We start from the raw sequence: 22,893 nt of genomic DNA on the forward strand, positions 1-22,893 counted from the left end.
CAGACCATTTCTCAGATTGTCAAAATCATACTGAGCTCTGTTTACCAAACTGCAGTCTCTCTCAGCTTAGTGTGAGCTTGGATTCTGAAAGTGCACTTCTCTTTTTCATTGCCAGCATGGCAATGAAATAAAACATGACATAAAACCAGGTGTGTGACAGAACATTTTGGAACCTCAGTTGAAATTGACTCACAGCTTGCAAGAGAACTATTCCTAGTTACTTCTGCATATGGTGGTTGTAGCTGTGCTTTAATGTAGGTCGCAGTTCCCTACTCCACTTGCCAGAACGTGGGGTGTCTTAGATTGGAGATCCTATCAAAGCCCAGCGTGTCACATCAGTGGCTTCTCCCTTACTTCCTTAGCCCAGTTACCATATCTGAAAGGGAAAATGGTCATGACAGGATTTTTTTCTTGTCACATTAACGTTATCAACTTTGTATAATGTTTTGTCTTCACAGATGCTCATTGATTTCCTAATAACTCATTCTGTTATCTTCCAAAGCCTACAGTTGAGTGAGCTGTCCCAGCCTTGTTCTCCTCCAGTCCCTGAGGCCGTTCTTTACAGGTGCTCAACACTACAAGTGGGTTGAGGTTTCTGTGGCTGCTGTCCTTAGTGCATCAGAGACCATTTCATGTGCTGATGCGAGTATGTCTAACTTTAAATTTTTCTTTCTTTGTTTTGTAGTTCTGTGCTCTGGCTTAAACCAGCTAAATTACCTCTCCAGTTGTAACCCGCTTATTTGCTTCTGTGAGTGCTGCAGTAAGGAAAAACTCTGTATTTCAGTTTCCTCTGCATTGTCTGCTCGCTTCCCCATAACACAATGGACTACTCTCTTGATTTTCTCTGATATTTCATGTATTTTTGAATCCCATTTGATAACTTCACACCTACAATGCAGCCAGTTTTCCTACTCGTGCGCTCTGCCTCCTGCCAGTTTTCCTAAAATACATTAAGAATGCAGGAAGATGTTGGGAAAGCAGATGTTGTGTAACAGCGTGCTACCCAGTGAGGTAGGTGCACAGAATCCTAGAAGTGGGATACTGTAGCCAAAATGCTGAGTCACAGCTTGAAGCAGTGATTGAGCACCTGGTAGGAAGGCAGGGCCAACCCAGGGGAGCTCAGGTGCAAGCAATGCTCCTGATTGACCAGAAGGGGTGGAGCAGGATCCACCCTTTCCCAGACCTCATTTAAGGGTTGACAGTGGAGCTAAGGGTGTCTTGTTGGAGATCCCTGTGTTCTTGAGGCCTTATAAAGGTAAGTATCTTCTTTCCTTTATTTCTGTGCCTACAGCTGTTGTATTTGAGCTGATCCCCACTTGTTGTAGCTTAGGATCTTGCTATTCTACTGTCATTGCTGTGCTTTCTATTCTGCTATGGATGCATATATATATATTTTTTTTTCTAAGGGTTTGACACTGTAACTTGAAGCATTTGATCCAATTCATGTATTTTTTTAAAGCATCTTTTTCTCAGAAAGACAGAGTTAAGAAATAAATGATTCCTTCCTATGTATTCAATTTTTTTCTGCGAGTCAGGATTAAACATCAGGAACCTAATAATGTAAGTAATTAATTTTCTGGTAGGAAGTTTAGCATGCTCATGGTACTGTTGCTTATAGTCAGCGTAAATTATGACTGTGTTAGTTGTAGTGTATGTATCTGCTTAGGGGAAAAAAAAAACAATAATCCTGTTATCGTAGTCATGCTACGGCCTTGGAACGAAAAATGTAATCTACTGGAGCATCATTTTGAAAACGTTAGTTTTTATTTATTCATGAGTTTGTTGCCAGGCAGGTCCAGAGCCTTATTGCACTCAGGCTGTCTATAGGTGCAGTTCTATGCTTCTCTTTTCCTCTGTTCTTTAATACAAACATTTTTGTCACCACAACTCTGATAGCTGCAGAGTACATTACAAAGGATCTCTTTCTATCTTGCACATTTCCATCCACATTTTGTGGATGTAGAAGCACACAGTAGAATTTGAGCTTTTAGCTTCCTTTGTTCTTTCTACAAAATCAGAAAAACATCTATGAAGTAAACTTTCCTGGGCTAGGTTGCCTGAGCTTGCAATCATGCCATGTTGACCACGATCTTCAGTATAACTGGAGATGAGCAGTTCAGCACACTCCAACAAAGATTTTTCTAACAATTATATGTTTGTTGTTATCTTCAGTTCATTGGTAAACCCCCAAAGCCCAGCTTAGTGAATACTAACACAGAAGTGCTTGGTTAAGACAGGGAAGAAAAATAAGTAATTTTCTTGGAAAATGAGTAATTATTTAAAATCAGTACTTTTTTAAAAACAATTTTGATTCATCAATGGAAGAGATTTACTTTGTGTTTTGAGAATGGATGTTAGAAAATAAGTAGTACATCAGCCATTCCTACAGCACAGCTGCAGAACCCTGGGTTGCTCATGGCCAAGGTGTCTTGCTGTGATCAGATTTTCAGCTGTAGGCATTATAGAGGCAATCCAGCTCACAGGCAGCTGTAGAATGCAGTTTCATTTGGGAACCAGTAATTTCAACCGTAGTGGATTAGCTGGTAAAATGGGATGTTTTGTGTGAAGAACTCTCATTCAGATATGATCATACAGACAGGCAAAACTTTCCCACTTCATAGAGCTGAACAAGTGTGCATTTGCAAATGACTAGAAGTTATTTCATAAATTCTGTACCTTTTGTTGCAAAACTCTTGTACTTAAAAAATGTTTTTTTTTTTTTTAAAAAAAAAAAAGATGCAAAACCTTCCCTTGAGAACAAGTTTCTTAATAGTTGCAAAGACTTGCTTTTGTGGCCAAGAAACCAAGGCTGAGTTTCACTGCAGGTGATCACCTTAATTTTTCATCTGCAGAGTAAGTGGCCCAAGCCTTTCCATTATAAGCTGGCATGGCACAAACATGTTTTATAATGTTTTATGTTTTAGCCACAAAATGGCTAACTTTCATTTGCAGCATTTCATCATTGGGAAAGATAAAAACTGGTGAGTCGTCTTATGAGCATCAGAATTATGATATGGTTCCTTTTTGAAATAATGTTTCCTAGTAGTGCTAGTTTTCTCTTGGGCAGGTGGGCTATGAATGTAGCAGAAGGTATATCTGATAAAATAGCAGAATTTTTGGCCCTGTATGAGCCAAATGAAAACTGCTAAAAGAATATAACTTTCCTGTGAGATGTATCTGATTCAGCAGTGGAAAACAGTGTTCCAGGAACTCATTTTGGGTTTGATACTGCCATCTTTATGACATGACTTGCTATATAAAATACCACTCTACATATATAAAGCTGACAGATTCGAAATCCATGGGATAAATTGCCTCCTACTCTAGCCAACTCTGAGCTGTGGCTTGCAGGAGCTGCCATCCCTAAAAGCAATTTTAGATGCAATGATAGCTCTTCTGACTGATGTGTCTGAAGTAGCTGATGGTATGAAAGGCAAAGTTATCTAGCATTACATAATGATAAATTCCATTTTAATCTCCCTTTATTACCCAGAATTGTCACTCAGGATCCTTCAGATTAGATTCAGGTGCAGTTTTTAATAACTTGACACATCTATTCTAATTGTATGGATTTGACATTTTTTTTTTTCCTTTCAATACTGTCAGAAAGTGAAGAAATTCAGGAATTGCTCAGTGAAGCATTGCCAGGAGTATAAGGAAAAGTCACCAATTGAAAGTTTATGATTAAAAAAGATTTATTGACAGTTGGTGGTTATTTAAAGTGTTGTTCCAAGCAGATTTCATATGGATAAAATTTATACTTAAAAATGTTGTATTTGAGCTCTGAATTACTTTTAAAGCACCTCAGGTTACCATAAGAAGCCCACACATCTGTGTAGGATCTGGAGAAACTCAGAAGTTCTGATGGATGTGACCCTTAGGCAAGAAGCAGCCAAACTGACAATGAAAATATCGTTTAGGCTGTAAGGGACTTGCTGGGGTAACCCAGTCTGACCCACCTTTCAAAATGGTTCTAATCAGCTCAGGTTGCTTTGGGACGCACCTGGGTGCATCCTGAAGATATCAAAAGATGGAGGTTCTGCTCCCCAGGGCAACCTGTCCTGGTCTTCATCCACCCTCTTGGTTAAAGAAAGGAATAATCAGATAAATCCTTACTGGAAATTCCTGTGTTTCAGCTTACATCCTTTGCTTTTTTGCTTTCAGACTCTGAAAAGGCTGGCCCCATCTTGGCAGTCAGGGAGCTGAGGGCTGCAGTTGCTCTCACTTTTCTTCCTTGCTGGCTGAGCAGGTCCTGCTCTCTCAGCTCCATCTTGCACGTCTTGTTCTATAGTCCATAGTGGTTTTGCTGGCCAGTGGCAAAATTCTGAAAAGCAGAAGGTTTTGCCTTTTTCTATGCGTTTAATCTGTGAGAATAGTGAATCTCTGAAAAGGACTTCTGGCTGCTTAGTTGAATGTTTTAACTAAGTTCCTAAAATAAATAAAAATCGCAGGGATCTATTGCATCCAGGCTGAATACTGTGTTAATCATTAGCTGACTGCTGGAAAAATGGAGGTTGTAAGGAACACCTGTTGCTATGAGCCTGGAGCCCTGAGGCTTTTTCCATGAACACTGACTTTTATCTACAGCTGTGGCCACTGTGAATAATCACTAAAAGTACTATTTCATGGGTATAAGAACTGTGCCTGGCCTAATCACAGAATCACAGAATGGCCCGGGTTGGAAGGGACCTCAAGGATCATGAATCTCCAACCCCCCTGCCATGTGCAGGGCCACCAACCTCCCCATTTAATACTAGACCAGGCTGCCCAGGGCCCCATCCAACCTGGCCTTGAGCACCTCCAGGGACGGGGCATCCACAACCTCTCTGGGCAGCTTGTTCCAGCACCTCACCTCTCTCTCTGTAAAGAACTTCCTCCTGACATCCAACCTAAATCTTCCCTCCTCAACTTAAAACCATTTCCCCTTGTCCTGCTGTTATCTACCCTTTCAAAGAGTTGATTCCCCTCCTGTTTGTAGGCTCCCTTTAGGTACTGAAAGGCTGCAATGAGGTCATCACCCTGCAGCCTTCTGTTCTCCAGGCTGAACAAGTCCTGCTCCCTCAGCCTGTCTTCGTAGGGGAGAAGCTCCAGCCCTCTGATCGTCTTTGTGGCTCTCCTCTGGACCCTCTCCAACAGCTCCCTGTCTTTCTTGTACTGGGGGCTCCAGACCTGAACGCAGTACTGCAGATGGGGCCTCGGAAGAGCAGAGTAGAGGAGGGCAATCACCTCCCTGTCCCTGCTGGCCACCCCTCTTCTGATGGAGCGCAGGATACCATTTGCTTTTTATCACTTTTGCTATTTTTTTCCTTTGAACACTAGATGGTGCTCCTACACTTGCAAATAAGTGGCTTTTGGAAATACAGTCTTGAGAGCCTGTTATATTCTCTGTTTGCATGGGATTCTTTAACTGCCTTATTCATTAAAAAAAAAAGTCATGCTTTTTTCTGCAGAATATTCTAACACTCTTATAAAGAGAAGGTATACGGAGCTATAGAGATGGGAAGTAGGAAATGTGTGCATGCATACTTGAGGCTATCTGCAGATTCTTTCATATGAATGCCATGCGTATTTAGGTCTTTCACTAAATTTAGTAACCCTTCTGTTTTTATCCTTTTTGCATATTCATTTACTTACTGGAGTTGACGAGCAGGACTAAGTAAAGCAGTGTGTTTTCTAGTTACCTAATTGTAATGCTGGCCTTAGTGTGTTTGATGTTCTCTGTTAATGGCACACTTCTTAATTGACTGGGCTGCGGCCTCTCAGCCTGAACATTCACAGCTCACTAGTGAGAAGATGGGTATTACAGAATTGTAGAATCATCAAGGTTGGAAAAGACCTCTAAAATCGTGCAGTCCAACTGTCCATCTACCACCAGTATTTCCCCACTAAACCATGTCCCTTAGTACAACATCTAAACATTTCTTAAATACCTCCAGGCACAGTGACTCACCCAGCTCCCTGGGGAGCTGTTGGACTAGCAGTGGTTGCTGGTGGCATCTGTGGAGCTGGGCAGCATTAGCAACCCTGCTCTTCCTCCTTTCGGTATCCAGTTTTTGCATTGCAGTGAGGAGTATGAAGAAGTGGGAAATGAGGATGGACTAACTGGGCTGCCTTTGCCTTGGTTTTGGAGAAACACGGTAGCAGGTTACACAAGAAATCTGGATATTTTCTCCATCAAATCTTTCTATTCTGTGACAGGAATGGTGATGGTTTATCCTGTTTCACAAAAGGATGAAGTGGGTTATATAGTATCCTTTTTCTGAAAGTGCTGAGCATTAAATGGAGCTGTGGAGGTAGGGAAAAGCAGCATGATCAGAACCATATACAAGACTGAATGTATCCTTCAGTCACTGTCTGCATCTATCAGAGACCTTCACATCTCTGGGAACTAACGTAGTCTGCTCCAAACTGTGGTGACAAAAGTTCTGCATTCTGGGAAGAGAAGTAAGCTTTTGAATTGCCAAACATTTATAAAATTGACCTGTAAAAGTTCATTAGAAATGCCAGAGTTTAAGAACAGGATTGTAAGTACCCACTTTGCTTCCTTTACCCACAGAGTACTTTTTGACAACTTCACTAATGGGAAGCTGCTGAATGTTTTTTTTTTTTTCCATGACAAATTCTATTCATGTTAATTGTCATTAGATCAACAGCAGAATATAGAATAAATGACCATGATATCTGTGCTAGCTGAAACCTGGATTTAGTCCAGTTACATTAGAGTTAATATTTGACACAATTTAGGAGAAAAATAGTGTTTTAACTTCAACAGTTGATTAAACAGTGGTGTAGACAAAGTACTTGCTTTAAGTGCCCACTATATTAAATAAGAAACCTGTCAGCAGAGTTGTTTGCTTACTTCAGTGGATCATAAATCTTTACTACACTGTTACGTACTCTGAACGTTCGAGGTAGATGAAGCATGTGTGGTCTTTTGGAATGTTCACACAAACTCTTGGGTGTTAGTGCTTGATGGTATCAGCGGGCTGAAGGACACAAACTTCCTTAGCTGTGATTGCAAGGCAAACAGTCCTTGTTAAAAATGATTTTCAGAAGATTATTATGAGCTGAGATAATCTAAGGATGCTGTAGGCATTAGGTTAGGCTGAACTGTTGAGAACTTTCATTCAAGATTTGTAGGTGTTTTCTTTCAAACCTTTACTTCCAGTTGCTCATAGCTTTCTGCAGGTTTTTATTATTCTGCCTGAAATTTTCCAGATAGCTTCTACTGGGGGTTGCAAATTTAATGGAATAAGGATTTGTGGGAAACAAATTGAAACATTTGTCAGTCCCAACAAATAAGTGAGTAAGCAGGTGTTCCTCCAAGAGCTTTTAAGAGAGAAATAGTCACTGTAAAGGAAGACTACCTTTGAGTATTGCTGTCAACATTAATGTTTGGCCAAGCTTTGTCTTTCAAAAGTATACATACAATGCAGCTGAGAGCATGTAAGCACATGCACTCACACAAGCACCATAAAGCATACATAGCCCTCTTGTCCTCTGGGGTTACATGCAGGTGCTGACCTCATTCCAGTGTTAGAGACCCAGCATCCAGTAACTGATCAGGGCAGTGTTGGTTCAGTGCAGATTTCAGCCTGGAGAAAAGAAGGGGTGATCTAATTGCAGCCTTTCATTACCTAATGGGAGCCTACAAACAGGAGGGGAATCAACTTTTTGAAAGGGTAGATAACAGCAGGACAAGGGGAAATGGTTTGAAGTTGAGGCAGGGAAGATTTAGGTTGGATGTCAGGGGGAAGTTCTTTACAGAGAGAGTGGTGAGGTGCTGGAACAGGCTGCCCGGAGAGGTTGTGGATGCCCCGTCCCTGGAAGTGTCCAAGGCCAGGTTGGATGAGGCCCTAGGCAACCTGCTCTAGTATTAAATGGGGAGGTTGGTGGCCCTGCATGTGGCAGGAGGTTGGAGATTCACGATCCTTGAGGTCCCTTCCAACCTGGGTCATTCTGTGGTTCTGCCTCTTGTGATAAATTTTTCTAAGTACCTAAACTGTATGCTCAAATATTCCAAGTCTGTATGCAAATCTTTCAGGTCTGTGATGTAACTTATGTTATGGATGCTCTTCTGAGTCAGGGAAGTGCTCTGCTTTCACTACAGTCAGTGTCGCACACTTCCTGAGTTGGTGGAGGCAGACTGTGCTGCAGAGCACTAACGTCTCTAAGAGCAGTTGTGAGGGCTGCTCCAGAAGTAATTTGTCCTCTTTTATTATGTTGGCCCATGACTTCAGACGGTTGTGGTACAGCAGAAGGTGAACATTCCCACTAATATTCCCTTACATTTTGTTGCCATGCAACAGATGGCAGCAGAGAGGCAGTCTGAAAGAATGTCTAACATGGAAGTGTGGGTGAAGCAGAGGTGAGGAATTGAATTCCCCCATGTGGGGGGGAAAAAAAAATGGCACCTGCTGCCCTTCATTGATGCTTGCTGAGTATTTATGGAGATCAGACAGTAGATGTGAGCACAGTGAGGTGTTGGGTGATGCATTTCAGCAGCGGCAACAGCAATGTGAAAGATGAGTGATGTTCTGGACAGACATGCACAGCTGTTACACCACAAAATGAAGAGTATCTCAATCAGTTAATCAGTGCAAATTGGCAGATTACAAGAGGGTTAGAATTAAATGTTGAGGATTTCAGTTCTTGACTCTCTTACAGGAGAGACAGGGAAAAAAACTAGGGAATATCTTTCACTAATCATGCCTACATGCTTCATACAAAGCCTGCAGGATTTGCATAGTCTAATAAAAGAGGATTTCTTCCTTAGTAAATTGACAGAAGGGCGATAACTTTGTTGTGAGGTAGCTGTGCACATTCCTGAATCAGAGAAGAAAATTTTGTGTCTTCAGCCTTCTGGAGCTGTGCTCATCAAGACCCTTGCACATACGAATCATTTGGTGAGCCAAAGTCCCAGCCAAAGATAATTCACTTGGTCAGAATGGAGGCAGAATTAACCCCGTTACTTCTCAGCAAATGGCCGAAGCAGCAAGAGTCATATAAGCATATAGTTCAAAAGGCATCTGAGAAGCTGGGCACTGGTGATGTTGGGAGTTAGGAAACTGGAACTAAAGAAAATTGTAGCTGTTTATGGTAGGGTGACTGTTGTACATGCAGCTGTGTTTGATTCATATAATTTCCAGAGATATTAAGTATTTTAATAACATATCCACAGCTTCATAAAGCTGTCTAGATTTCATGTAAAATTTTCAATAGATAGGATTTGCTTTATGCTGAGGAGGAAAAAAAGAAGAGATGCTTTCAAAATTCACCAGTGAACTTCTGAATTTCTCATTCTGAGTGAGAATTGCTTGTAGTCAAGGCACTGTCGTGGCATTTGCGGTTTCCAGATGTTTCTCAATTTGAAAGTGATCTTTTTGACTCTCTGAAGAAAAGCCTGTTGAGAAAGTGGGGGGAGGTGCAAGAGCAGTGAGGGGGCTGTTCTAAAAAATATACCAGTTTTAAAAATCATGCTGGTGCTCATGTCAGAAACATGAACAAAGAAGAGGAGGAAAATGAGGTTTAAGAGACAGAGCTAATTGAGAGCTCTATCTACACAGTGTTGTGGTTTTAAGTTTTACCTAGAAGATATCATGTATTGAAAGAACTGTGGAAGACAGAGATGGGTTGAATAATAGAACTTAATAAGCGTGTGTTGCTGAGGATTTATTTTGGGATTTAAGGATTATTACAATGCTGAAAATGAGAGCACTTTCTGCCACTCAGTATGCTATTTGCTAAATACCACCGGTATGTCTAAAACCTCTCATTTCTTGCAAAATGGTTGCTAGCATATAATAGCTTAGCTACTTCTGCACTTTCCTTTTACTTTTTTGCACCTTTTTCTTTCACAAATTGATATTTCTATTTTAATGAAGTATTGATGATGAAAAATTACTTGTACTGTGTAAACAGAATTTTTCACATACCTGCTTTCAGCCTGTTTGCCTCAGAAAAACAAAGCTTATGTCATCACAGTGTGCATGTGTGTGTCTGACTCCCATCTTCTACCCTTGCTTTTCCCCTGATAAGTTTGAGATTTACTGGCAGGTGTCAGGTAGTTTTGACAAAGGTGTAATGATGTTCCTCTGGGTGACACAGGAATGGGGAGGGAACCTTCTGTGGCATTTTCAAAGAAGACTTCACTGTTGAGTGCAGTCCTAGTGAAACTTCAGAGAATCCAGGTGAACTTGAGCTGAAGAAAAGTTGCATTCGGAATGGTCAGGGGTGAGAAAGACCAGTGCAGAAAACCAGGCCTCATTCTTATGATTTCTTGCTATTTATTAATGTCAGCTGGCCTTAAAGTAAGGCAGAGTGTAGTGATATAAATGTGTATTTGCTTAACCTTGTCATCTATTGAAGTGTACAGACCTTCTTATTTAATCAAACTGAAGAACATAGAGAATGTGGAAGGTATGAAGGTAGGCTTGTATAATGAAACAGCAAGTCTGTGATAAAGCGACTCTATCCATTTTGCTGACTTTTCCTTTGCTCTCTGAGGAGCATTTTGCTGTAGCAGTTCAGGCATAGACAGTGTTATAGGAAGCTATACTCTGTTTTATGTAAACTAAAATGGCTTTATGGTTCTTCTGATACAAATATCCTCTATTTACCAGTGCCCAGGGTAGGGCATGCCCTTCTAGAGTAAGGATTTTATTGGAGGAAAAGAGGCACACAAGGTTAAGTTGGCTTGCCTGAGGTAGCACAGGAAGTCCATGAAGAGCTGGAGCAGAGAAATCCCAGTTCTGTTTCCTGTGTTCCATCAACCTTCACTTAACAATCCAGAAGACATTTCATGACATTTTCCCACTCTCTTGGATGAAAACTTGTTGCACAAATGGAGCTGGGCAGCTCATTAAGTATTTTGCCATCTTCTAATCTAATTTAGCTTGATGTGTCTCGTTTGATGTTTCAAGTTCATCATTTTATGTAACACTTGTGTAGAGATTCTGATTGTTTAAAATGGCTTTTTTTTTTTTTTTTTGGTCCTTCAGCTTCATGAATTTATCCGCAGGGGGCTGTCACATTTGAGATGTCCTTATGTAAAAGAAAAGCACTCGAAGCCTACTGGCAGAGACCTTCTTTAAAGCTAATTAAAGTGACACGTTTTGTCTGGATTCAGAAGCACACGGTGCTACTTGTAAAGCCAGGTGTCCTATTGGACATGCAGCTCCCTAGGCAGGCACACAAGTAGACTTCTTTATGTTGGATTCAGCCTCGTATTGTCACCTGAAAAGTTTTGAAATAATTTGTATATTTGATTTTTGATACCATCTTATTTTTTATTAAAAATATTCCTGCTCACCCAAAATATGTCAGACAGTGCCACCAGGTTGACGTAGAAAGGACAAATTATTGCATTTTTTTTTCTAAGAACTATTGCCAGAATGTTAGGAAGACTTAGGGCAGGCTTTCTGGTAAGTTTTCTTTATGAATTATGAGAAATACCCGTTTGATGTGAGAATCATTCTTGTGCTGGCCCAATGTGCTCACATCAATTTTTGTACAAGCAGCTTGACCACTGAAACCCATGCTTGAGCACACCTTTCCCTGTGACAGCACTGAGATTTACAAAATACAGAATGCTGAGACCAAGATGGATCTTTCTGGCTCTGATTCAGCTTCTGCTGAGGTTTTTGCAGTCTTTTTATTGCTTCTCTGGGAGTTGATTCATGTGCTTTTATTCTCCTTCTGATCTGATTTCAGAATCACTGGGAAAATCGAAGGAGCAGCAGACATAAATCTGCTGACTTAGAACAGTGATATTATTTGTGACTCCCAAACTTTTAAATGTGCGGGCAGCAGTCTGTGAGTCCATGTCAAATATTTCATGCACGTTGAAGTTTCTGATAGCATGTGTAAGCCCCAATAGATTACTGATAGCATGTAAAGGTGGACTTCCTAGATACCTCAGGTCTCCTTTAATTCTAAGAACTATTTTGGTAGTTCCATGTGAAATTTTCTGGAGTACTGAGCTGTAGAGGTTATGAAACATTGCAGGCTGGTAACTATTATACGTGTGGGTGGTTGCTTCTACTTGATTAGAGATCAGAGAGATTACAGCTGGAGATCATGAATTGGCAAATGGAAAAAAAAATATTAAAATATTAATATTAACTGATATTAATATATCAGGCTTCCTGATGGAACAGAATTATCTGTATAGTAATAAAAAGTCATATGAAAGGCAATACCCTTGTTTAGAAAAAAAAATAAATTGTTACTTGTATATTAACACAAGGAATCACTTCAACTGCTCTTCTCTTAGACTGTGAAGAGCCAGAAAGTAGATATGTCCAGTAAAATACAGATTACTTAAGCACTTATTTCTTGTTTCCTCCATTATAAGAAAAGCTCCAGGGTGAAATTTCTAGTCAAAACTAGAGGAAAAATGTAAGTGTGCATCACATAAGAATAAAGTGATGTGGCAGTCAGGAAGCATCGTGCTCTGCCTAGCTCGGATCAGAGGGATGCTATTTCTCTACCTTCGCATGCAAGTTCCTTAGTGCCTGAACTTTGCTGTTCCATCACTGTGTTCCTTCACCTGAGAATCTCTGAAAGCTCCACTTTTGTTTTACTGCTGAACAGAAGCCGTGTGGAAATTTAAGAATTTATACAGCAAGAGATCTTTTCCTGCCCAGCTTACTGAGCATTCTCCTTTCAGGCTGTGGGCTTCATTGGCAACTATGGTCCAGGCAAACCATTTCCCTCTGAGTTTTTTATGAGCGCAGTTTTGTCATGAGTGTTTTGATTTAGCTTCCAGAACGTAGCCCCATGCTAGCTGAGAGCTGCTGCTACTTGCATCACTTTCAGTACTATGTACAATATTTGATTAAAAAAAAAAAAAATCATCTGTTTTTCAGTAAATGTTTCTCATATGCACAGAGCCATAGAAACCATACTTCTACTGTGTATTCATACATAGAAATACAAAGTAAGAAAAACCAAGCTAGCTAAACCTGCATGTGTTTCAAAATGTTTTTCTCTGCAGTCTATTAAAGAAGAGAATTTTTTTTTTTCATCTTCACGTTAGGTGAATTCCTGATGTCACTGATTTCTTATGCGCTGGTTTTCACAATGAAAAGAGCCTGTAAAAACTGAACTTGAAGACAGCAACTTTAAAACTATCGATACCTAAATACAAAGCAGACAGTTAGTTCTAGGTTTTCTGATATTCTGGTATTTTTTTCCACTGATGTGAAAAGTAAAGAAAACTTAAGTTTTATTGCTTGTTTAGTAGTATAGCCATGAAGGAAGGTGTGTGATTGTAATGAGTAGAGAGACAGAAATGAATGAGAGCTGTTTTAAAAGGAGAAGTTTTTGTTATGATATGCCTAGATTGCCTTGTTCTGTTACTAGTCGGACTGTTCACACTGATATGATTTTACAACTGACACGTTTCAGCCATTTCCCGAGATAATGGGAGACTTCGCTGTGATTGTTTTAGGAAACTACTAGCTCTACATGTTTTTCAGGTAGTAAAATAGCAATCAATTTAAACTTTCCTACTGATTCCATTGCAGTACATTGAGTGTGTAGCTCAGTGGCATTTTCCATAACTAAATAGCCTTTTTGCCTTGGATTTGCTTGCCGTCCTAAAAGAAGATAATACAGAATAGTCATTCAGCTAATATAAATGTATATAAATACAAAGCAAGCAGTAGAGCTTGCTGAATAACAGAAATGAATAGCTCAGGCATTGAGTAAGATCTCGAAAATGAACTTTGATGCAGCCTTCTGCATCAGAAGTCCTCTTCTGGAGTTAGTACTCCAGGAACAAGAACTGCTTTTCTTTTTAGACAACCTCTTCAGCCGACTATTGGTTCACTGTGGTTCTATATAACGTGCATCTTTAAGATGGTGGTCAAATTCATCAGTCAAATGTTTTGTTTTGTCTTGTCTTCCAGCAGTATGAGTGCATTTAAGAACAAGGTTGAAATCAGTCATTTATTATTATCTGTTAGTCCTCATTATTGTCAAGAACAGGCCCATATGGAAAACCTGAAGTGTGAGATTTGCCATAGGAAGGTGTTTATTCTGGCTTACGTTTATCTAGAATGATGGCAGTAGCAATGAAAACACAAGCATGACTAACTTAACTAAGGATCAGAAACTAGGGTAAGTCTTCAGGGAACTTTTTGTGCATCATTCTGTGCCTAAAAGATGTGCTTAAATAATGTCAAAAGCTGTAGTGTCTGCTGTAGAGAACGCAAGTTACTTCTAAACTTCTAAAGTTACTTGTGCAAATATTGAGTTCATTGCTGTTTGAACTTCTGCATTTAGAAATAAGAGTTTTGCAGCCTTCACATGGCATTGGGTGAGTTTTTCTGATAGGATCCTCTATTTGTTTTGCAGTGTAGGGGCACCATAGGGGCTGACAGTAGGACATGATGCTTTTAACTGCCTAGACCTAATCATCCATCACACTGTGAAATTCTGAAATTATTCTTATCTCATTCTTTCTCATTGCTACTTGTGCTCAGACAGTAACCTGCAAAAACTCTTAAGTCAGTTTTAAGCTGAAGATGTTGAAGCAAAAATGCACTTGACAACAAAAGCAGATCACAGATTTGTGGACTTGTTATCTTTTTATTTCTTTAGGCTTCCACTCACCACAAAAGTGATTATGATTTTTTTTTTAATCTACTTCCATAGTCATGGAAGCCCACATGAAGTCTTTCTGTCCCATTTCTTAGTGGGAAGTCTTTGAAGCAACTAAAATGTTGTTTTCTAAAATATGGTGACAAAAAGGCTTAGTTGGCTGCAACTCCACCTAACAGCTATCAAATAGCTGATATTGCAATATCAATAGCTAACATATGCCACTAAGAGGTGCTAGAGCTGCACATCCACTTAGATTGCATCGCCTTTGTGCTTACTTCCCTCAAGGGTGAGTAAGGGGAAGCAGAGCATATATCTACAGATCTAGAATTATTGCAGTCTGCCTTTCAAAGCATGCTTCTTAAGAGCAGAAAATAAGTTGTAAATGCACTCAGGTTGTTTATGCTTTATGTACATTTCAGGAGGTTAACTCATGAATCACACTACTGTCCTTAGTTCTGTTTATCTCAACATTAACAGAAGTTCAGATATCACAGCTCAGGAAGAATGTGGTTTTCTTGTAAGCTGTGTGGGGAAACATGACAAAATTCAGTATTTTAATTGGGAACAAGCACATTTTTTCAACAAATGAAAGTAAGTCTAATCCCTGACTCAATGTAACAAAATTAAGTCTCACAAGTACTACAAAAGTCCAGATTTCATGGCTGGTGGAATCAGAATAAGTTTTGAGATTTCCTTGAAAACTGCCATATTGTTTTTATCATCACTTAAAAGGTGATGCGTAACAAGTGATAAGATGCACACCCTGCATATCATCATTTGATAAATACAGCTGGTGACAAATGCATTCAATAACAATTTTTACTTTTCTGATAAGATAACAAATGCAACAGAATTGTATATTTATTGCATGTGTGATTACTTCAGTAGCCCTCCTTTTTGTCTTTGCAGAGTCAAGATGACAGGTTTGCTTTCACTGCTGAATGGTATGACCCAAATGCTTCACTCTTTCGGCGTTACGAGCTTCTGTATTATCCGAAAGATGGATCAGTTGAAATGGTAAGAATAAAAAGCAGTAATTTTAAATATAATAATTAAACTGCTTATAAAATGGAAAAACACTGCCAATTATTTTTCCAAGTAATTAAGTTGTAATTTAAGACATACTTTTCTCTATTTCTCAAACTAGAAGAAAAGCAAGTGTGCTAGTTCACAGTGGAGCATGTGCAAGAGCTTCCATGTTAATGATTTTTGTCTTAAACTTGGAGAGTTTCATTTTCACGAATCTGTCTTCATTTAATCTCTTCTTGGATTAAGTATTGGAACTCAGCAGCATCAACCTACTGCATGAGAAACACAAATTGAAGGTGATCCCTAACAAGAATAATTTTCAGTTAGAATTCTAGAAGTCTCTGAAGCATTAGCTGTAAACAACTTCTATCAAAGTGGAGGAAACAGTGAACTAATTTGGTTTTAATGCAAGGAAGGATGCTTCTGAGAGTGGAATCCAAATTTTTCCATTATTGGTTCTTGCATAGACCTTTCTGATTTGTGGTATGTTTAATTAATCCTCATTTTTAATTGATAGCAGGTGTATGGGGCTGCTGAATCACAGCCTGAACCTCTGATTGATCACCTGAGGCGAGCAATGAGTCAGCCACGGGAGCACAGGTGAAGGCAAATCACCTGTGCTGCAGGAAGGGGTGCGCCTGGCTCCACCTCTCCTAGACCCATTTAAGAGCTGACTGCCAGTGGGGAAGGATCTCTCTGGAGATCTGCTCCATTGGAGTTCATCTCGCAAGCTCAGGACAGGGATGAGTGGCTTTCTCCCACAACTCCAATATAAATTATATTAGCCAAGCTCCTGAATATATATATATACACCATCTGTATATCCATTGATTATACAGCAGGTTAAAACAAGCATATAGTACAGATAATCCTGTACTGATAATCCAGTAAAATAGCCAACCAGTGCTTTGTGCTTCCGTTTAGGAATGAATGAATGATTTTTGACTAGAGTTTTCTAGATTTTTAATGAGGATCTAAAGGCCTGAGAATAGCCTAAATTTGAATATTGAATATAGTCTATTAATTTCAATATATTTTTTAAATTTTCTTGCCTTAAACATCAAACACAGAAATAAACAGAACTATCAGAATCTACCTTTTTCTTATCCAAACTGCTATTTACTGAAACCATGGTACCACCTGTGTGAGGAGATGCACTTTGCACTGATAATCTCTTGAAATAAACTCTACTGTGATGTTGTCCCTTTTAACTTAGTTATTTGTATGATATATGTGTGTACAGTTGTCAAAACGTGAGGATTTTTTTTCTGTGAGACATCAGAGCTAATCAGTCAGGAGCCGTAATAATCTTCCTACACAACCATGTGTAGGCTGACAAAATTGTTGTTCATTTCTCCTAGATGTCTCAAAACCAAGAGCTTTCAAGGTGTTCTTGAGCTTTATGCATCAAATACCTATGACTTGGTAGGTTCTTATGTTTTGCCACTGTGTTCTCAGGGTTGAGATAGTATTGTGTGTATGCAGTCATGAGTTTGCGTGGACTGTGTGAGATCAATATAACTGCTAAAAAAAGCAAAAATGCCAGAAGTATCTCTGCAGAAGGAATTTCTCAAGTTCAGTTTGGAGGTGAATTTGCAGACAGAAATTGCATTTAAGATGATTTTCTGGATTTATTTATGGTTTTCAAAACTTATCTGGGGTCTGGAGATTCTTTTTTCATTACTACAAAATTCTTCTGGCTCTTTTGTATCTTCCCAAGGAGATGGGGCAGCTGCTCACTTTACCTCTAATGCATTGTCGGAGAAGAGAGGTAATGGATATGAGCCAGCTTCTCTCCGCTTATGAGAGAGCTGTCGCATCACCTTTCCCGTCTCTGCAATGATAGCTCTCCATTGTACATGCTTTAGCTGAGAGTGGAATAGAGCTGTTGAATGTTTATGTTATGTGAGGTTCTTGGCATTCTATTTGTTTCTTAGTCCTTCGTATCTTGCTCCTTCCTGTGAAGGAAAAATACAATGGAAATAACGTGACAAGTTTCCAGCTTGCTTTGTAGCCATTAGAAAGCAGCACAGGTTTTTGCAAGGACAGCAAGCAATGTTTCTGATCAGACTAAGTTGAGACATCCCCAACTATCCAAGTTTTCCACAGTTAACAACTCTCATGCAGAATTTTTAAATCCAAACAACTTCTCTTTCTAGAGAAGATTTCCTAAAATAAAGAAGAAATCTTTGAAAAGGTCACATTCCTAGAGAGGAGAAATTATTGTGGACAATTTACCTGTTATATATACATAAGAAAAGGAAGAGAGAAAATAAACAAAAAATCAAAACCATCTTAAATTTCTTCTGCTGTGACTTTTCGTTTGTATTATAAAAATATTTTAAGCAGATCCAGAATTCCACTCAAGGATTCGTTAATACAGATAGATGCCTCCTTTTTTTTTTTTTTTTCTTCCCTCTTCATCTTCTGCTCAAGAAGAGAGAAACAGAAGGGGGTGTGCCTTTCTAAAAACTGCTTCAATGAAGTATGATCAAGCTTTTAGTTGAGATATTAAGAATTTTAATGCTTGATTCTTTTTGAAATTGAAGAACACTGAGAGCGTGTAGGTGAGGGCTAAGGAAGTTTTTATTATGGAATCCTGCTTATAGAAGGAAGTATCAAAAAAAAAAGTTTGGCCTGAAGAGGACAAAACTTTTCCTTTCCTAAGATTGTTTCTCCGAGAGACTGAAGGGATCAGTAATACTTATGTGTAGAAGAGAAGAAACTGTTCATGAGGTTGTCTTTTGTGCTTTAGCAGTCCACCCAGAAAACTGCACATTAATGTCTTCCTTCTTGCTCAGAATGTTGATACATAACTGAATTGTCTTGACAGGCATTTGAGCTTGCAGCTCTAGGCGGTGAGAACTTCTCAACGTAATGCTGCAACCATCCATCCATCCCTAATTCAGCATTTTATGCAGTCAAATAAAGCGTAATATCACTGGAACAGTGCCCTGAAGAGGAGACCTGCCACAGCATGTATTATGGTCGCTACTGCTTCAAGCCATTGGCCTGTGAAACAGCACAGACTAGCTGGGGGGGGGAATTCTCATTGAGGCTGGGCAGAGTTATCCACTAGGGACGTGAACCATTTAGCATAGTTGGAATTAGCACAAGCAAGTAATAAAATAAAAACTGTAAAGACAGCCATCACCCTGAGACCACTTAAACGGAACAAATGTGTGGTTTTATCTTCTAAGCATTCTTGGTGCACGTGCAAGTTCAAAGGGTTAAGAAATAAATCAATTTAATGATCAGATTGAATCCCACAGAGCTATGGAAATTTTTGAAGGAAGAGTAAGAATTGTGTTGATTTGCCAGCAGCTTAGATCTCTTGCTGTAGAAGCTTCTGTTCTTCTTTTGTCTGCAGTATGATGTGAAGAACCATCGTACCTTTCTAAAGCGCACCAAGTATGAGAGCTTACACCTTGAGGATCTGTTTGTGGGCAACAAAATTACTGTGTTTTCTCGTCATCTTTCCTTAGTGGACTATGGGGATCAATATACAGCACGCAAGCTGGGGAGCCGCAAAGAGAGGTAAGAAAACCTGTTTTTTGGAATCCTCCTTTATGACTGGGGTAATTGTTCTTTGCTGCAAATAAGATTTCTGTACTGTGGGAAAAGGAGGAATTAGTCACAAGTCTGCATGATGTTTGCAGTAATCTGGCATACTGATAGCTGGAGGGAAGAAGTTCCCTGCTTGTAGGCAAACCCACCATTATCCCTCCCACCTGATGCATCTTCAAGGCCAGTTTATCCATGGTGTCTGATGCTGCATTCTCCAGATCTCTCTGAAGAGGAGAGGTGGAGGAGGAAAACATGGGCTCCAGCTCAGCTTTGTTACTCCTTGCAGGGGTGGAAGGAGTAGCATTCTTGTGATTTGTGGATTCTCTTACAGCAATATTGGTGTAGTAACCTTAATGGATACTGCGCCACAATCTTGCAAAACTGTCTCCTGCCTCTCTGCAATCAGTGCAGAAAACTAGTACCTTACCAAATACATCTACCTTGTATTATCAGTAGTAACAGAACAGTAGGAACTGGAGTGAGAGAGGCCATTCCTATCCTCTACTGCTTTTCTTGCTGTGGAGGTTTTTCATCTGAGAATGCTTTCAGCATTTCATAAACTATGCATGCATGAGGATGAAAAGTGTGGAGTAGGAATGTCAATAAAACCTATGTGGCTGTATATTAAGACCAACTTAATAGGTAAAGGTAAGACTCATCATCTGTTTTCATTGGAAAGACATTAAGGGCCCATCCAAGAACAAAAATAGTAGGAGAAACTTAAAATGACAATAAGATTACTTTAAGAGGAATTTAAATCTGATTTTCTGATTTGCCTGCACTGCATGTAATGTCTGAATTAAAAAATTAGTGAATTTGGATCATTTGCTCCAGTTTTTTTTTTTTTTTTTAAGTAGTACATAGAGTATTTTCATAGGCACGGTGTTGCAGTGAGCCCTGTTCAGTTTGTTTCTTGCTCCCTTCCACTGTCTGGCATTAGTTTGAACTCTTTTTGAAGAAGCGTAACTGGACACTTTGGAACAGCTGCAAGTTTTGGCATGTATCTTTGTCTTAACCTCACAAAAACATTGCCTTGGAAATGACTGCTATAATAAGTTTGCATAAGAAGCTTCCAGAAGGATGGCTTTTGGTGCTTTTTCTTCAATCTGGAGTTGGGAATGTGGAAGAGTAGCAAAGAGGGTGGAGAATAGCAGAGAAGGACTTCCGTATATGACACTGCTCTGTCTCTCATTGGAGTGTTGAGATTACCTCTGTCTTGTTTATGGGTTTTATCTCACTTTAATTTTTTTATTGCTGCATGTTTCATGCTCTGCCTAAACTTGCATAAGCCCTGGCACTGATGCATTTATAATAAGAAAAGGTGGGTTGTGATAAAATGGCACATTTTTCTCGTAAGTGTAGCTGTATGTTTGTACAGCAACACTATATAGTCAGCAACACCATAGATGTGTCAGTGAGGTGGTCCTGGGGGAGGGAGTGCTCTACGAAAGGAAGGAGAGAATTTTATGACGTAAGCTATTTGGAAAACATTTTAGGAATGTCAGCTGAAAGATAACATAGATATGCAAGTGATGTTACATATTCAGAATGGCCTTGGGGAACATAGTGAAAGGTGTCTTAAACAGACAAGAGATCCTCAAAATCCAGTTTCTCCACAGAAGCTGGCTTTCACTGGGTAAACGGGGTCATAGTAAAGGAATCCTTGTGCAAAATGGCTTCATATGGACTGTTTGTCGTCTTGGCCTGGTCCTCACAGCATTTAAAGCAGTTATTGGTTAAACATATACAGTAAGATTTCTGCAGCACTTAATTCCTAAAAATTTCTAGTTGGGATGTTGCTAATAATTTTGTGGATGTTGTATGAGAGGAAAAATATTCCTGTCTTTCCTTGCCTTTATACTGTACAGGATAATCTGTTGTTTATCTCAGCTTTGGAAGTACATTCTTTGGCTGCTGAATATGCATGCAGACAAAGCTCAGAAAAGACCTGTGAGAGAAAGTAAGTGATGTGCATAAGAAGAAAAAAGTGAATGTTTTGAATTAGGGGCCTTCCTTTTTGTCAGGAAAGCCAGCAAATGTCACTCTAGTTACGTGAGGAGTGAAACAGATGTGGTAAGAGACCAGTGTAAGGAAGTGATAAGACAGGAAGGTAAGCATGTGTTTACTTAGAACACGCTGTGTAAGGAAACATTGGTTTAAGAAAGTGACTTCTGTTGTGTAGTCCTCCACTTGTGATCCTGGGCAGTTGTAACCTGAAGTAAACACTTGTCTGAGCAATGTGTACTTTCTAAGTAGTCTGTACTCAAAGTCAGTTAATATCCCTGATTTTGAAAATGGTATGAGAAAACTTGTGTCTCAACTAGAAATGCTCAGTCTTCTTAAATTGGGTATGTTATTTGCATGCATTCTGTCATTGACATGAGTATCTCTTCCCTTACAAGACATAGGACTGTTGCACGTACTGTAGCTTATTAAAAATAAGTAGGTCTCACAAGCATAGCTACAACATCAATTGTGCACCATTCCCTTGATCAGCTCCTGTCTGGGTTTTTTTTTTTTTTTAGCGCTTGGTGGAGAACTGTCAAACAGTCATTCTGAAAATGTAAGCAACAAGGATGAGTTTTCATTCTTTGTTCCTAGACCTAAAATTTTTTCAAAAAGTACTTTGCAGACTGTATCATGTAAAACTACAAAAATATATTGCTAATTGCTAAAAATAAGACACATGAATTGATCCAATCTCAGGAACAGTCTTCAGCATCTTGAATTATACTTTTTCTTGCCCTACTTGCTTCTGAAAAGTTCATATCGAGATGTTACAATTTATACACTGATGCTTGATAAAAGGTTTTGTTAGATTTGCTCATTGCAGTTTTTATTAGTGTTTTCCAGGTAAATTACTACTTAAAGCAATGTTTCATTACATTTCGCTAGGAATTAGAGTTTTATTGGAAAGCTTGAAATTAGAAGAGTAAGGGATTGTTTATTTCTAGTATTAGCACTTCGTGCTGAATAACCTCTGTATTAGCATAGATTAAAAAAGTATTCCTGAGGGAAATGTCAGCCGCACTGGAGATTTTATTCAGTGATTTGATCCTTGGTGATCATGGTAAATGAGAAAGTTGAGAGCTTCTTGAGCCAGAGCGTACATCATGCGTTGTGTGAAGGTATGCTTGTCATTGACCCAGCACACAACTGCTCACCTTCATGTGCCCTGATGCACATGGCACATCCTGTCATATGATAAATAATATCACAAAATGAATTGGAGCTATTAAATCCTTGGGAAAGATGTTAGTTAGGCTATGGGCCATGCGAATTATGCTAGCATGCTTTCCTGAGGTCAGCCTTCTCTGGCCTGAAGACAGGGTTAAATTGTTTTTGGTTTGGACTGTGATGTGCTGAACTATAGGCTCAGCTGACTCAAATGCAATTTCTTACAACTACTTGCCTCCACCTTTAGTCTACAAGTCTTTCTGTGTTATGTTTCCCCACAGAGCTGGGCCTGCGCTGATCTGTGTATGTAAGCCTTCTGATGCTTGTGGGAATCTGTGTTGGTATCTGAGACCTGAAGGTCGTTTATGTCTCTCTCTTAATTTCACATGCAATATTGCATGCATTCAAGTTTTCCTCTTCATGTTTTCTGCTCTGACACCTCTCTTCCTTTAAATTTGCTGTAAAATAGATCAGTCTGTTCATTCCCAAAGCATCTGGCAATCTCTGGTT

General features: G+C 39.4%; 1 protein-coding gene across 6 annotated transcripts in view; it reads left to right on the forward strand.

Annotated features, from left to right (window-relative positions):
• NME7 (NME/NM23 family member 7) overlaps positions 1-22,893 on the forward strand; it is an 89,750-nt gene that overhangs the window by 753 nt on the left and 66,104 nt on the right. For all 6 annotated transcript variants that reach the window (XR_014886901.1, XM_085238098.1, XM_085238093.1 and 3 more), the window contains exons 2-4: positions 503-646; positions 15,520-15,627; positions 19,010-19,176. Coding sequence is in view for 5 of the 6 variants with exons in the window: in XM_085238098.1 (XP_085094224.1) it covers positions 641-646; positions 15,520-15,627; positions 19,010-19,176 (281 nt within the window). In the remaining variant the exon portion in view is untranslated. The remainder of the gene's footprint in view (positions 1-502; positions 647-15,519; positions 15,628-19,009; positions 19,177-22,893) is intronic.

This window comes from Meleagris gallopavo, chromosome 1, assembly GCF_905368555.1.
Source record: "Meleagris gallopavo chromosome 1, MGAL_WU_HG_1.1, whole genome shotgun sequence".
Lineage (NCBI taxonomy): Eukaryota > Metazoa > Chordata > Aves > Galliformes > Phasianidae > Meleagris > Meleagris gallopavo.